Here is a 14,497-nt window from a genome sequence, read left to right as displayed (position 1 = left end):
CTCCTTCCTCCCACCCTATTATTCTGCTACAATCCGGCATGTTCTATAATTATGTTTTGGTCCATACCTATTTTCGGCTGGTGCACATTAATTCTGGCTCATTAGGAGTCAGGAGCATTTGAGTGTGAGTTCCGATACATCACGTTGTGGACGGCGCCTGTATTCTGCAGACATATGTAATTCATGCCTTTGGATGTAGGACCTGCTGAGGAAAGACTGAGGGTTGATACAGGAAGAAGAGCAGAAAGGTCTTCTCAGAGGGAGTGGGGGCATTCACAAAACAGGAATCTGCCTCTTAATGTGGAACTATGGAAGCTTTTACTTTGGGTGAGGTTTTTGCTAACTTTGTTTTGTTTCTTCTGCCTCTGGTTCCATCTGTCCCTGTCTCTGTCTCTCTGTGTCTTTCTGCCTCTATCTCTGTCTGTCTGTCTCTCTCTCTCTCGGTTACAGAAACAACATGGAGTTGAAGAATTACACGCACATTTCAGAGTTTCTTCTTCTGGGAGTCTCCCAGGACCCCCGATGGCAGCCCCTTCTCTTTGGCCTCTTCCTGGCCATGTACCTGATCACTGTGCTCGGGAATCTGCTCATCATCCTGGCCACCATCTCTGACCCCCATCTGCACACACCCATGTACTTCTTCCTTGCCAACCTGTCCTTAGTGGACGTCTGCTTCACCTCCACCACCGTCCCCAAGATGCTGCTCAACATCCAGACCCACAGCCGGGCCATCAGCTATGAAGGCTGCATCATGCAGATATACTTTTTCATACTCTTTGGAGTTTTAGATAACTTCCTCTTGACAGTGATGGCCTATGACCGCTTCGTGGCCATCTGTCACCCCCTGCACTACACGGTCATCATGAGTCCCCGGCTCTGTGGATTGCTGCTTTTGGGGTCCTGGATCACGAGTGCCCTGAATTCCTTGTTACAAAGCTTGATGGCATGGAGGCTTTCCTTCTGTACAGCCATGGAAATCCCACACTTTTTCTGTGAGCTTAATCAAGTGGTCCAACTGGCCTGTTCAGACACCCTGCCTAATGACCTGGTGATGTTCTTTGCAGCAGGGTTGCTGTTCTGTGGACCCCTGGCTGGCATCCTCTACTCTTACTGGAAGATCGTGTCCTCCATCCGGAAAATCTCGTCAGCCCAGGGGAAGTATAAAGCTTTTTCCACCTGTGCATCTCATCTCTCCGTTGTCTCCCTATTTTATTGCACATGCTTAGGGGTATACTTCAGTTCCTCCACCACGCAGAACTCACACTCAAGTGCAACTGCCTCGGTGATGTACAGTGTGGTCACCCCCATGCTGAACCCCTTCATCTACAGCCTGAGGAACAAGGATCTAATGGGGGCTCTGAGGAAACTCTTTAAAGGAAATGCATGAGAGCAGTTTTTCACATAGTATCTATGTTTATGGGGTTTAACAGCACCGAATCGGACATTGAAATTTGCCTCCCCTCCTCTCCCCCTTTCTTCCTCCCCTCCTTCTCTCTCTCTTTCCCTTCCTCCTTCCCTCCCTCAGTCTTCTTCCCTTCCTTCCTTCCTTCTTTCTTTATGTCTTCCCTCCCTCTTTCTTTCTTTCTTCCTCCCTTTCTCTCTCTTTCTTCTTCCTCTCTCTCACCCTGTCTCTCCTTCTCTCCCTTTCCTTCTCCCTCCCTCCCTCTTTCTTTATCCCTTCCTTTCTCTTTCTTTCTTTCTTTCTTTCTTTCTTTCTTTCTTTCTTTCTTTCTTTCTTTCTTTCTTTCTTTCTTTCTTTCTTTCTTTCTTTCTCCGTGTCTCTCCTTCTCTTCCTTTCAACCTCCCTCCCTCCGTCCTTCCCTCCCTCCCTTATTCTTCCAAAAAGGGTCTTACTATACAGCACAGAGCCCACCCACTCACTTCACTTTTTCTGGAGGCTGGATTCCATCCAACTGGTTTAATTTATACCACTTCATTACTCTGTTTTCTTATCCTTTTCTTGCTTGCTTTATGTCATAATGAAAGTCATTCCACATTTCTGTTTGTTTCATATAGTGATGAGTTATACCAGTGCTGTGTAATTAATTGCACTGGGCAACTGTACAGATGGATAGTCATATTAAAGAAAAACTGAAAGACCACAATTTTCACTTTCCCATTCATAACCTCTTCCTATACTTTTAGTAAAATTGTATTTCGTTATTACAGAATGCACTATGCTGGTAGATTTTCAGTTGGCCAAGGGATTTTGCTACACTCACAAATACACTATTTCCTTTTTAAACACCTCCTTTATAATGCTTACTACATCCTTTGGCATAAAGTAGGCAGGAGCTATTGATATCAAACCGATATTAACTGTAGAGCCTACACAGAAAGTGCATTTGCATGACTCCATTGACTTTATATGCTCTTAAAGTCAATGAGAATTTTGCATATGTAAAACTTACCATCATACATTGAAGTTTCATTTTGGTGGTAGTCCTAGGGCTTGAACTCAAGCTTTGGGTTTGAAGTCTGTCCCTAAACTTTTGTTCAGACCACCACTTGAGCCACAGCTCCATTTCAGGTTTTTGGTAATTAATTGGACATAAGAATCTTATGGACTTTCCTCAGATCTCAACCTCCAGAACAGCTGGGATTAGAGGCATGAGCCACAGGTGGTTGGCTACTATCTCCCTTGTAATGTCAAAAGTCACAAATATTATTGTATCTTGCATATTAACGCCTTCAAGAATGAGGACCTGTGTTTTAAAGGCTCAAAGTATTCCTCTATTGGTGCTGGAAATGTGGTGTGGGCTCTCTCTCTCTCGACTTCCCCTTGCTTGGTGGAGTGAGGGGGCTTGTCCGCCCCTTCCTGGGTGGTCCTCTATCCTTCTCACGTGGGAGCGATGGCTACAGGCAGCCTTGTCTCTCTCTCTACTTCCCCTTGCTTGGGGGGGGGGAAGGGGCTTGTCTGCCCCTTCCTGGGTGGTCCATTATCGCTCACGCGGGAGCGATGGCCACGGGTAGCCTCGGTGGCGTGTGGTCGCAGGGTGCCCCAAAACCACCAAGAATGACACAGATGCGTGGGCCCCTGGAGAAAACCTCTAAGGCTTCTGTTTATTCAAATGAGGAGCCCCCCCAGATATACCCCAAAGGCGGGCACAAGAGAGGGGCCCCTGATTGGTCCCAAGGAGCTGTCCCTCAAATGATGTCAGGAGACTTCCTTTGTTGGCAGAGGTTCAGCCCCCTATGGATGGGCCCCTGAGGCACCCCTCCGCCATAGCACACGTGCTAGCCCCAGGGACAGGGACTTCTCTTCCTGTTAAAGACAGGAAGGGGAGGGACAGGCCGAGGTCAGCTGTGGCCCCTTAAAGGTGCAGCTGACCCCAACATGTGGCTTAGTGGCAGTGTTTGCCTAGCATGCATGAAGCCCTGGCTTCGATTCTTCAGCACCACATAAACAGAAAAAGCCAGAAGTGGCGCTGTGGCTCAAGTGGTAGAGTGCTAGCCTTGAGCAAAAAGAAGCTATAGACAGTGCGCAGGCCCTGAGTTCAATCCCCAGGACTAGCAAAAAAAAAAAAAAATGTATTTCTCTATAAATGTAACTGCCCTTCTAATCTCTCCCCTTTACCTGGAGTGGAAACTCAACAATGGTTATCTTTTAAATCCTGTTGGTCTGAAATAAATGTGAACACCACATAACAATGAAACATGACTTGAACATCTGAACAAATAGCAAATATAAGCATCAAACCCAGTGCTGTGACTCATGTCAGTAATCCTAGATGCTTAGAGAGCTGAGATCTGGAGAATTATAGCTCACTATGCCACACTGAGAAATGCAGAATTTGCAGCAGCATCAGATAGCCTGTTCTCATTCTACAGAGTTTAACTGTGATGGGTCTGTGGGATTCTCTTAAGTCTGTTCTCAGCCATTCTCATCTCATTCCCCTATTTCCCACAATCCTCTTCAAGAGATGATATAAAGACTATCTACCAGTGCCGTGCACTGTGGCTTGGGCCTGTAATCCTAGCTACTAAGGAGGCTGAGGTCTGAGGATCATGGTTTGAAGCCCGGAAAGCTAGGAAGGCCTGTGAGACTCTCTAGCACCAATGGACCACCAAACAGCCAGAAGTGGAGCTGTGGCTCAAGTGGCAGAGTGCCAGCCTTCAGCAAAGAAAGCATAGGGACAGTGCCTCAGCCCTGGAGTTCAAGCCCCAGGACCAGTAAGGAAAAAATAAGACTATCTACCAGGTTTCACTTCACAAAAAGCTCCATTACTTACCAATAGTGTAACCCTAAGCATGTAGGTATAAACATATGGGCTTCTGGTGACACTCAAATCACAGTCAGAACAGGACAGCAATTGTCAGGGATTATGGTTTCCTGAAACATGTGCAACTCTGGCTTTCAGAAATCATCAGAGGCTGGGGTGTTCTCATATTCTTTTCTTTTCCTAGAGTCCTTGGGCAGGGAGTGTTTGTTTGGTTTTTTTATTGAGTTTAAGTAACTACATATATTTCACAGTACCCATTTGAATCATGATGAAAATCATCATTCTACTCTACAAAGCCAACGAACTCTGTGAATTTCAACAATAAAACTATTTCTTCCAGATTGGGTGATGTGTACATTCCTCTCCTTTTGTTTGGTATCATCTGTTCTGTCTTTCTCTCTCATTCCCTTTCTCCCACCAATGTCGGGTGTAGCTGATGGGTCGGGCAGGGAATGATATTGATGAAGGTATCAATGGACTCCCAGAGTCAATGCTGCAACTTGACGAGCAAGTCTGGGTCTAGTCAGGAGATCTTAGAACATTCAACACCCCAACATAGGACCCCAGGGGTAGGAGCTGGCCATGGTGCATGTTAGTTTGATACCAGGACCCTGACTTTCTCAAGAAAAGAACTCTGCAATGCAGGCCCTGTGGATCATTACGGAATATGAACAAAAGCAAAAACTAGGACTTCCAACAAGTTTAAAAAGTACTACACAGAAAAGGAATCTGTACAGGGAAGGGTCAGAACACAGAAGAATGGAAGAAAAATCTTTTCAAACTATTCAATGGACACAGAGTTAGTATTCAGAACACAGGAAGATCTTTTTTAAAAAACAAAAAGTGCACCCCTAAACAACAAAAAATAACTAATCTAATTATGAACAAATGAAATGAGTAGAAACTTCACAAAAGACAATCAGTTCATATAAGAAGACTGCTCAGTATGCCCTTTTAGGGGAATAAAAAAATCAAACCAATATTGAGCTTTGATATCACATTTGTCTGGATGGCCACAAAAAATATATTTTTAAATGACACATACTGGCTGAGATGTAGAGTTACAGGAACATTTATGTTGTCTCCTTGTGTATATGCCTGTCCACTAGGAAAATCAATATGAAAAGCAGTATTTCTGAAAATTTAAAGATTAGACCTACCACATGATCCAGTCATATTGCCACTAAGAATGTATCTGAAGGTAATGAAATAAACATCAAAAATATACCTGAAAATTAGCTTTTAGTGCATCCATAGTCACAAGAATCCCATGTGGAATGATTCTACATGCCCATCATTCAAAGATAGATAAAATATCTAACACAAAGGAATATTTATTCAGCCATAAAGAATGAAAGTGTGTCATTTGAGGGGCTGGGGATATAGCCTAGTGGCAAGAGTGCCTGCCTCGGATACACGAGGCCCTAGGTTCGATTCCCCAGCACCACATATACAGAAAACGGCCAGAAGCAGCGCTGTGGCTCAAGTGGCAGAGTGCTAGCCTTGAGTGGGAAGAAGCCAGGGACAATGCTCAGGCCCTGAGTCCAAGGCCCAGGACTGGCCAAAAAAAAAAAAAAAAAAAAAAAGAAGAATGAAAGTGTGTCATTTGAAGGAAAATGGACAAAACTGGAGGAAAATGTTAAGAGAAGTCTAACATAGAAAGACAAGCCTCTCATGTTCTTCCTTCTATGCAGAAACTTAAAGATGGAAGAAAGAAGGAATAGCTATGCTTATATCTAAAAATGTAAAATTCGGACCCTATTTCATGGAAGAGATGAAGTAACAACTTTCCAATAAAAGAAGCAACCCATCAACAGCTATGATTATTGCAAATATATATGTAGATATCTCAAAATTTGGTGCATTCAACTTCAAAAAAAGAGACACAAATGGATAAATCGCTCCAGGTGCAAATAATCATGAAATATTTCAATACCAATCTTCACCAAAGAACCTAAACAGACAAAAATTCAACACACAAACTTCTAGAGTATAATTGCACTGCACATCAAATAAAAGCAACTGATAGCTACAGAATATTCTACCCACAAGCTGCACAGTATATGTTCTTCTAGAAGTTAGTGGAGTTTTCTCCCAAACAGGTGAAGTTCTAGGCCTCCAAGCAAATCTTGGCAAATACAAAGCAATCGATACAATTGCTTGTTCTCATTCACTCATAAAGAAAAAGATTGTAGTGGACTGGGAATATGGCCTAGTGGCAAGATTGCTTGCCTCTTATACATGAAACCCTGGGTTCAATTCCCCAGCACCACATACACAGAAAACGGCCACAGGTGGCGCTGTGGCTCAAGTGGCAGAGTGCTAGCCTTGAGCAAAAAGAAGCCAGGGACAGTACTCAGGCCTTGAGTTCAAGCCCCTGGACTGGCAAAAAAAAAAAGATTGTAGATTGACAAAAGAAACTTCAGAACATGAACAAACATTTGGAGATTGAAGGGTACATTTCGGAATGACCAGGAACAAGTTGGGCACTGGTGGCTTATGCCTGTCATCCTAGCTACTCAGGAGACTGAGACCTGAGGATCAAGGTTCAAAGCCAGTCCAGACAGGCAGGAAAGACAGTGAGACTCTATCTCCAATTAACCAGCAAAAAGGGAGGGAGTTCAGCTGCGCTGTGGCTCAAGTGGCAGAGTACTAGCCTTGAGCAAAGAAAGTGCAAGGACATCACCTGGGCCCTGATTTCCAGCCTCAGGACTGGTGTGGCATGTGTGTGTGCACGTGCATGCGCATGTACATAATTTTGAACACACACATTATTTTAAACAATTAATACAAACTAAGAAGACAGGGGAAAATGCCATATTATGGAGCAGTAAGTGAATTGTTTCATGGAATTGTGACTTATTTAAATAACATCAAGAAGAGAATGTGAAACAAGCAGACCTCACTAGACACACACAGAGGTAGTAGCCAATACTATTTCCTTGACCTAAAGAATCAAAGCCATTGGCTCCAACCATTTCAGCCCTGCCTGCCATCATGTGCACAGTTTGAATCTAAACCCAACTGGCACTCTGAGCAGCTCCTTCCCCAGTAGCCTTCTCAGGGTGCTCTTGAGGTCTTTATTCCTCAGGCTGTAGATGAAGGGGTTCAGCATGGGCGTGACCACCATGTACATCACCGAGGCCGTGGCCGTTGAGTGTGAGTTGTGTGTGGCCGCAGAGCTGAGGTACACCCCTATGCACGTGCAATAAAACAAGGAGACCACGGAGAGGTGAGACACGCAGGTGGAAAAGGCCTTGTACTTGCCCCGAGCTGAGGACATGGCCCGGACGGAGGACACGATCTTGGAATAAGAATACAGGATGCCGGCCAGGGGACCCATGGCCAACAGCACTGCTGCCAAATAGATCACCACATCATTAAGGAGAGTGTCAGAACAGGCACGGTGGACCACGTGGTTAAGTTCACAGAAAAAGTGGGGAATGGCCAGGTTTGTGCAGAAAGAGAGCCGTAACACCATCAAGCTCTGCAACAAAGAGTGCAAAGTACTGATGATGCCAGAGCCCAGCACCATCAGCACGCATAGCCGGGGGCTCATGATGACCGTGTAGTGCAGGGGGTGACAGATGGCCACAAAGCGGTCGTAAGCCATCACGGCCAGCAGGAAGTCATCTAACCCTGCAAAAAGCAGCAAGAAGAACATCTGGGCGATGCAGCCCGCGTAGCTGATGGCTTTGCTCTGGGTCTGGATGTTGAGCAGCATCTTGGGGATGCTGGAAGAAGTGAAGCATACGTCCACGAAGGACAGGTTGGCCAGGAAGAAGTACATGGGCGTGTGCAGATGGGGGTCGGAGATGGTGGCCAGCACGATGAGCAGATTCCCGAGCACAGTGATCAGATACATGGACAGGAAGAGCCCATATATAAGGGGTTGCAGCGCTGGGTCCTCTGACAATCCCAGAAGAAGGAATTCAGAAATCTGTGTACTGTTTTCTGGTTCCATATGGTAGAAGTAACTGCCAGGAAAGAGAGAGCTACCCTCACCCTCACTAAGTTTAAAATGCACGTGTGAGCCAGACAATGATGGCTCAACCTGTAATCCTAGCTTCTCAGAGGGTGAAGAGCTAAGCATTGTGGTTCAAAGCCAGGAGGGTGAGATTCTCTTAATCTTCAATTCACCACCAAGAAGCCGGAAGTGGAGCTGTGGCTACAGTAATGGAGCACCAGCCTTGAGCACACAACTGTTTCTCAGGATCAGCACTCAGGCCCTGATTTCAAGCCCCAGGATTCACACACACACACATACACACACACACTCATACACACACACTCAGACACTTTAATTTTTAATTTTCATATTGTTTCATAATCAAGGAAACTTCCCAAAGCTTCTCTCACCCCAACCACTCTAGTTAAGAGAAAACAAAAATGTCTACAAAACAAGCTGTCACCATTAGGTAACATTTCCCCTAAAATACAGACTGCATACCCAAGTTCCAGATGGTTAAAGCACCCATGGATGTGTGGTCTCAGTGCTCTGTGATCACAGACTCATGTTTATCCTGGATGTATAAATATATATATATATAATTTAGAATTAACAATGTAAACATCATTAATGATACGCCTCTATGATTATCAGGTTTATATTCAAAGTTGTTTGAAAGCATGCACGAATGGGAACTCTAATACAAGTAAATTCATGTTAAAAAGTTTAAAAAATATTTAATTTAAAAGTGCTGTGTACACAGAGCACATTAGCAAGCATGAAAGATGAAAATGTTAACTGATTCAGGGATTCCTGGAAAGATGGGGATAAAGACAGAGATATTTTTGTTCTGGAGGTTTTCAAATTCTGGTCTTATCTACTCAAATGAGTACTAACGCTGCAAATGGATATGTTCTGGAAAGGAAAGGAGAGATTCCTGCATGTGTGGTGTTGGGGCATCTTCCAGACATACTTTGTGTCAAAGAGTGAGCAAAGTTCCTAAACCCAAATGCCAGAAGAAAAAGAAACTGACACAATCAAAGTAGAGGATCTTAAAAGAAGAAACAGCAGAAGACTTCCATAAATAATAATATTAAAGCATGGTTTAGGGGCTGGGGATGTGGCCTAACGGCAAGAGTGCTTGCCTTGTATACATGAAGCCCTGGGTTCGATTCCCCAGCACCACATATATAGAAAAAGCCAGAAGTGGTGCTATGGCTGAAGTGGCAGAGTGCTAGCCTTGAGCAAAAAGAACAGGGACAGTGCTCAGGCCCTGAGTCCAAGGCCCAGGACTGGCAAAAAAAAAAAAGTAAAGCATGGTTTATGGAATCACCAAAACTGAGCATTTAAACCATATCTCTTGCTGGGAATCAGTGGCTCACGCCTGTAATCCTAGCTACTCAGGAAGTTGAGATCTGAGGATCACAGTTTGAAGACAGGGCAGAAATGTCCCCATAAGACTTATCTCCAATGAACCACTCAAAAAGCAGAACTGGCGCTGTGGCTTAAAGTGGTAGAGTACTAGCCTTGAGCAAAAGAGCACCCAGGCCCTGAGTTCAAGTCCTACATCTGACAACCCCCCCCCCATACCTCTTTGTTAATCCAACCCAGTAGCAGACACTTTCCTAGGATGATTGATCTATCAGCATGTGTAACCTAATCAATGCATGGAAAAGACTTAGTATAGATTTATTCTCTTACTGGAGAGGAGATACTGTTTCACATCTCAATGGCAGATGCTTTATTCACTCAGACTTCCGTTCTACCCATTTATTTCAGTTCCATGTCGTCTCCCCAGCCAGCCCTCCATCCTAACATTCACCTTGCCCTGCTCAAACTCACTTATACCCCAAACTTGAATGGGACTTGCCACTTCACCAGAAACCAGAGGTTCAAAACTCACATACTCACACTCAGTGAGACCAGAGTAGGATACTCTTAGAAAAGAAACACAAAGTTGCAATGCCTAAGTGTTTCTTCATATTTATATAAAATAATATACATACTGAAATGAACTCCAAAATATAGAAACAAGGGGCTGTGGATATGGCCTAGTGGCAAGAGTGCCTGCCTCATATACATGAGGCCCTGGGTTCAATTCCCCAGCACCACATATACAGAAAACGGCCAGAAGTGGCGCTGTGGCTCAAGTGGCAGAGTGCTAGCCTTGAGCAAAAAGAAGCCAGGGACAGTGCTCAGGCCCTGAGTCCAAGCCCCAGGACTGGCCAAAAAAAAAAAAAAAGAAAGAAAACAAAATATAGAAACAAGAAACCTCTCCTTCCTTCCTTCCTTCTTTCCTTCCTTCCTCCTTTCTTACTTTCTTTCCTTCTTTTTTTCTTTGTTTTGTTTTTGTTGCCAGTCCTGGGGCATGAACTCAGGGCCTGAGCACTGTCTCTGGCTTCTTTGTGCTCAAGGCTAGCACTCTACCTCTTGAGTCACAGTGCCACTTCTGGCTTTTTTCTATATATGTGGTGCTGAGGAATCGAACCCAGGGCTTCATGTATACGAGGCGAGCACTTTACCACTAGGCCAGATTCCCAGCCCTCTTCTTTCTTTTTTTTTCTCTCTCTCTCTCTCATGTTTAGTTTTTGAGGATTCTGACTTCTTTATCTTATGTATGGTGTATTTAAGTGTACATCTTCAGAAGTGTTGTGGGGAGGGTACAGAAAAGGATAAAAAGTTCAGCAGTGGAGCTCACTGGATGACAGTGAACTCTATACAAGTTGTGGGTGGAAACAGGAGGAAGGGACTGGGAGAGAATGAGGAAACAGAAGAAACTGTGTGAAAGGAAATGTACTCACTACCCGACTCGTGTCATTGTAATCCCTCTGTACATCACCTCTCTAATAACAATAAAGTAAATCAATTTAGAAAACTCACCTTCTTCCCTTTTCTGAGGAGCTTCACCCACTGACCTACTGGAGATAAAAAAAAAAAAGATGATAGAAATACTTTGTCCAGGTTGTCTTCTGAACTATGATCAGGTCTCAAACTACTGAGTAGCTGGGATTACAGGTGTGAGCCATTAGCACCTGGCTGCCACTTAACATTTTAGCCAATCAATCAATTACAAATGGAATCAATCCAGCAAAAAATAAATCACTTGCCAACCTTTCATCACTTCTTCAGTTGGACTGGCTGTCAAGCAAATGTTCTGAGGTTCAATTCTCTGTGACCTGTTTCCATTAGGACCATTCAGGCTTCCCCAGTTGGATCTCTGAGAACTACAGGCTGGAGATCTACAGTGGCGTTTGAATTCTACCTCGGGTGGCTGACAAGGCTGGAGACTCTTTCCTTAGACGAAGCAGTGGGAAGAAGGGAAGCAATGATTTTTCTGGCCATAATTAGGACACCCCGTCCCCAAAGCAATCACCATGCTTGCTTTAGCCAAGGGTTGCACACTCTGAGAAACACCAGTCAACGATAATGTACACTTCCTTCTAATTACTCATTAGGTGTCTTTTCTCTTATTATTCTGGCCCTGAGCAACTCATTTCCCTGTTGGGCATTGGTCTGGGAAGAAAAAAAAATATCTTGCTGATTTCTCTTCCCCCCTGTGACCAGGTTAGAAGAAAAGCAAATCCCTGTTACTGGATTTCCAGAAATGTCTCCTTACTCTCAAGACAAATCTATAAGACGTCTTGATTTGCTGATTTTTTTTTTTTTGGTATGCCAAGTTGATCACAGAAATCAGACTTTCAAAAGATGTTTACTGGTGGTTATTTTTCTATGAACATTCAGAGAGATATATTTTTTCTCATAACTTTCAAAAGTTCCATACAGTTAAATAAACAAAACTATTTCTGAGCACTTCCTCTCTCATTTGGTTTGCCTTTAATAACTCATACCATTTCCTATAGGTTGGTGTCATTGTATTATTTACTTTCACCTGGATGATTTTTAATCCCTTGATTTTTAAACTATGATGTGCTTTTGGAGACTGATTTTATTTTCTTTCACATAGATAGCCATGCAGATCATTTTTTATTTAACAATATCAGTTATTGAAGATCAAAAATTCAGAATATTCCAAAAATATGAATCTTTCTTGAGCATTTTCTTTTTGTTGAAGGCTGTATTGTTGGGGATTCATCTTGGCCTTAAGTGGGGAAGGGTGATGAGAGCACTCCAAAGACATCGCCCTTCCCCCAGCCCTGGGGCAGTGTGGAAGTGAGCCACACCTATCTCCTTCTGGGTCCGGAACCAGAAGGGATAGCTTCGAGACCATCCCCCACCTTGTGCCAGCGAGCACATGTGCTCCCTTTTCTCAGGCTTTGCCCAGAGGGCGGTACTATGGGAAGTGACATTAGCCCATGAAGGAGGTCCTTGGGAGCTGCTCTTGGACGGACAAGCTCGCCAGCCTATAGGCAGCTCATGCTCAATCCTTGTCATCACTACTATATTACTGTGAGCCCCTCCCGAATAAACCGGATTGCTCTCCGAAGCGTCTCCGAGATCCATCTGCGCCTGGCTTCCTTGGTGGGTGCACTTTAGGCTTGCCCGTGTCCCTTCGCTCCACCTTGGTCGCCCAAGGGTCGGGCACCCAGGGGAGAGGGTGAAAAGGGGAGCACTGATAAGGGAGTAAGCTTAGCATCCCCGCACCAGGGGAGGTAAATCTAGCCCGACATTGTATGATATCCCAATGTGTACAACTGCATTTTCTTTGCCCATCCATTTTCTAATGGATGCTAAAGACACTATATTAGCCCAGTTTTATTCCCTGTCATCTTTTTTTTTAATTGCAAATCAATACTGTCCTATGTGACATACATGTAATTGAATGTCTTTCAGAAATGACAGACAGAAATAAAGCAGGTGGAATCTTTGCTATTGGAATTTGTATTATTATCTGGGAAATCATGGAGAGCATAGAATATGAAGGAGGAGGATCTATGATGAGTTCAGTAAAGGTTTATAAAATAGCCATCATATTGAAAAGACAGAATCAATCAACTTCTAGAAAGGAAGAAAAAAAGAGGAATGAATTCAAATTAACAGGATTCCTTCACATGCAAATAGTCCGGTATAATAAATGCAGCCATGTCTGGACCAAGGTCTCCCTCCATCCTCACAATCTCCCATCACTCTCCTTGCTTATTCCTCTCATCACCATGGCTTCTTTTGAGTAGTATCTGTTACAATTTATAATAATAATAATTATTATTGCATAGTTTACATTAGAATTCACTTTGGGTGGCACATTCTTTGTCTTTAAACAAAAAAAGATGTACATATTGTCATTTGACCCCTATCAACCCTAAATTACCATATCATACAGAATATTTTCAATAGCCTAAACATCTTTAGAACACCACCAGTTCACTTCTTCCTGCCTCCACGAACTTTGTGGAAACTACTGGGTTTTTTTTTTTTTGTTTGTTTGTTTTTTGGTCAAGATGATGTACAGAGAGGTCACAGTTACATTGTTAAGGTGGTGAGAACATTTCTTGTCATACTTGTTACCCCCCTTCCTTATTTTTCTCCCACCTTCCCTCCCCCCAACCCCCCCTCTGCTTTCATCATTGTTTTTACCTTTCCAATAATGGACATCGTCATTCTAGTCTACAATGCTGATGAACTCTATAAATATTAACAATAAAACAGTTCCTTCTAGGTCAGGTGGTAAGTACATTTCTTTCCTTTTTCTTAGTATCATCTGTTCCTTCTTTTTCTCTCATTTCTTCTCCTCCCCCACCCCACCCCCGCCCTTGAGTTGCTTAGTTCACTTTCATCCATGTCCATTGCAGATATTAATCCCCATCTACTGCATTTTTCACCCCCTTTCCACTCATTCTGTGCCCTCCTCCCAGCTTCCCTCAGATGTGCACGTGTATACACCGCATGTGAGATAAAGAATATAGGGTCCGCTAAACACTGTAAGACTAAGAAGTCCTTTGTTTCCTTATCTTTGGAGTTCTTTTCAGTCTGTATATTGTTTTAGATGCATATGAAGTAGAGCTTGGGTCTTACTTTTTGGTGCCTTTCTCCCAAGACTGTCCTTTTTTGGTCTTGCTGTGTATTGATATCTTGGGTCCTGTTTGGTTTGTCATGACTCTTTGTTATTTAATTCTAACACCCGCATATCAGGGAGACCATGTGCCATTTGTCTCTCTGTTCTTGACTTGTCTCGCTTAACAAGGGTTGTTCTAGACCTGTCCATTTCCCTGCAAATGCCATTATTTTATCATTTCTATTGGCCGTGTAGAATTCCACTGCATATAGGTACCACATTTTTTGGATCCATTCATCTGAAACTAATGGTTTTCAACACTTTGTCTTTTCCAGAACCTCCTAAGTTGTTTTTGTTTTGGCAGGGCAGGGCAGT

General features: G+C 43.6%; 2 protein-coding genes across 2 annotated transcripts; one reads left to right on the top strand and one right to left on the bottom strand.

Moving 5' to 3' along the window:
* Positions 1-457: 457 nt before the first annotated feature.
* On the top strand, positions 458-1,387 carry LOC125348795 (olfactory receptor 19-like). Its single transcript, XM_048342335.1, has one exon. The coding sequence runs from the start codon at positions 458-460 to the stop codon at positions 1,385-1,387; it is 930 nt and encodes a 309-aa protein (XP_048198292.1).
* A 5,831-nt stretch (positions 1,388-7,218) lies between these two features.
* On the bottom strand, positions 7,219-8,187 carry LOC125347681 (olfactory receptor 7A17-like). Its single transcript, XM_048340661.1, has one exon. It carries the CDS (start codon positions 8,185-8,187, stop codon positions 7,219-7,221), a length of 969 nt encoding a protein of 322 aa, XP_048196618.1.
* Positions 8,188-14,497: the final 6,310 nt, after the last annotated feature.

The sequence above is a fragment of the Perognathus longimembris genome, chromosome 3, assembly GCF_023159225.1.
Source record: "Perognathus longimembris pacificus isolate PPM17 chromosome 3, ASM2315922v1, whole genome shotgun sequence".
Taxonomy (NCBI): Eukaryota; Metazoa; Chordata; class Mammalia; order Rodentia; family Heteromyidae; genus Perognathus; species Perognathus longimembris.
The sequence above is the reverse complement of the archived record's forward strand: the minus strand, read 5'-3'. Positions and strand labels throughout refer to the sequence as shown.

Bases quoted from the DNA above. Each gene is read 5' to 3' on its own strand.
- LOC125348795 (XM_048342335.1), top strand. From the start codon at position 458: ATGGAGTTGAAGAATTACACGCACATTTCAGAGTTTCTTCTTCTGGGA.
- LOC125347681 (XM_048340661.1), bottom strand. From the start codon at position 8,187: ATGGAACCAGAAAACAGTACACAGATTTCTGAATTCCTTCTTCTGGGA.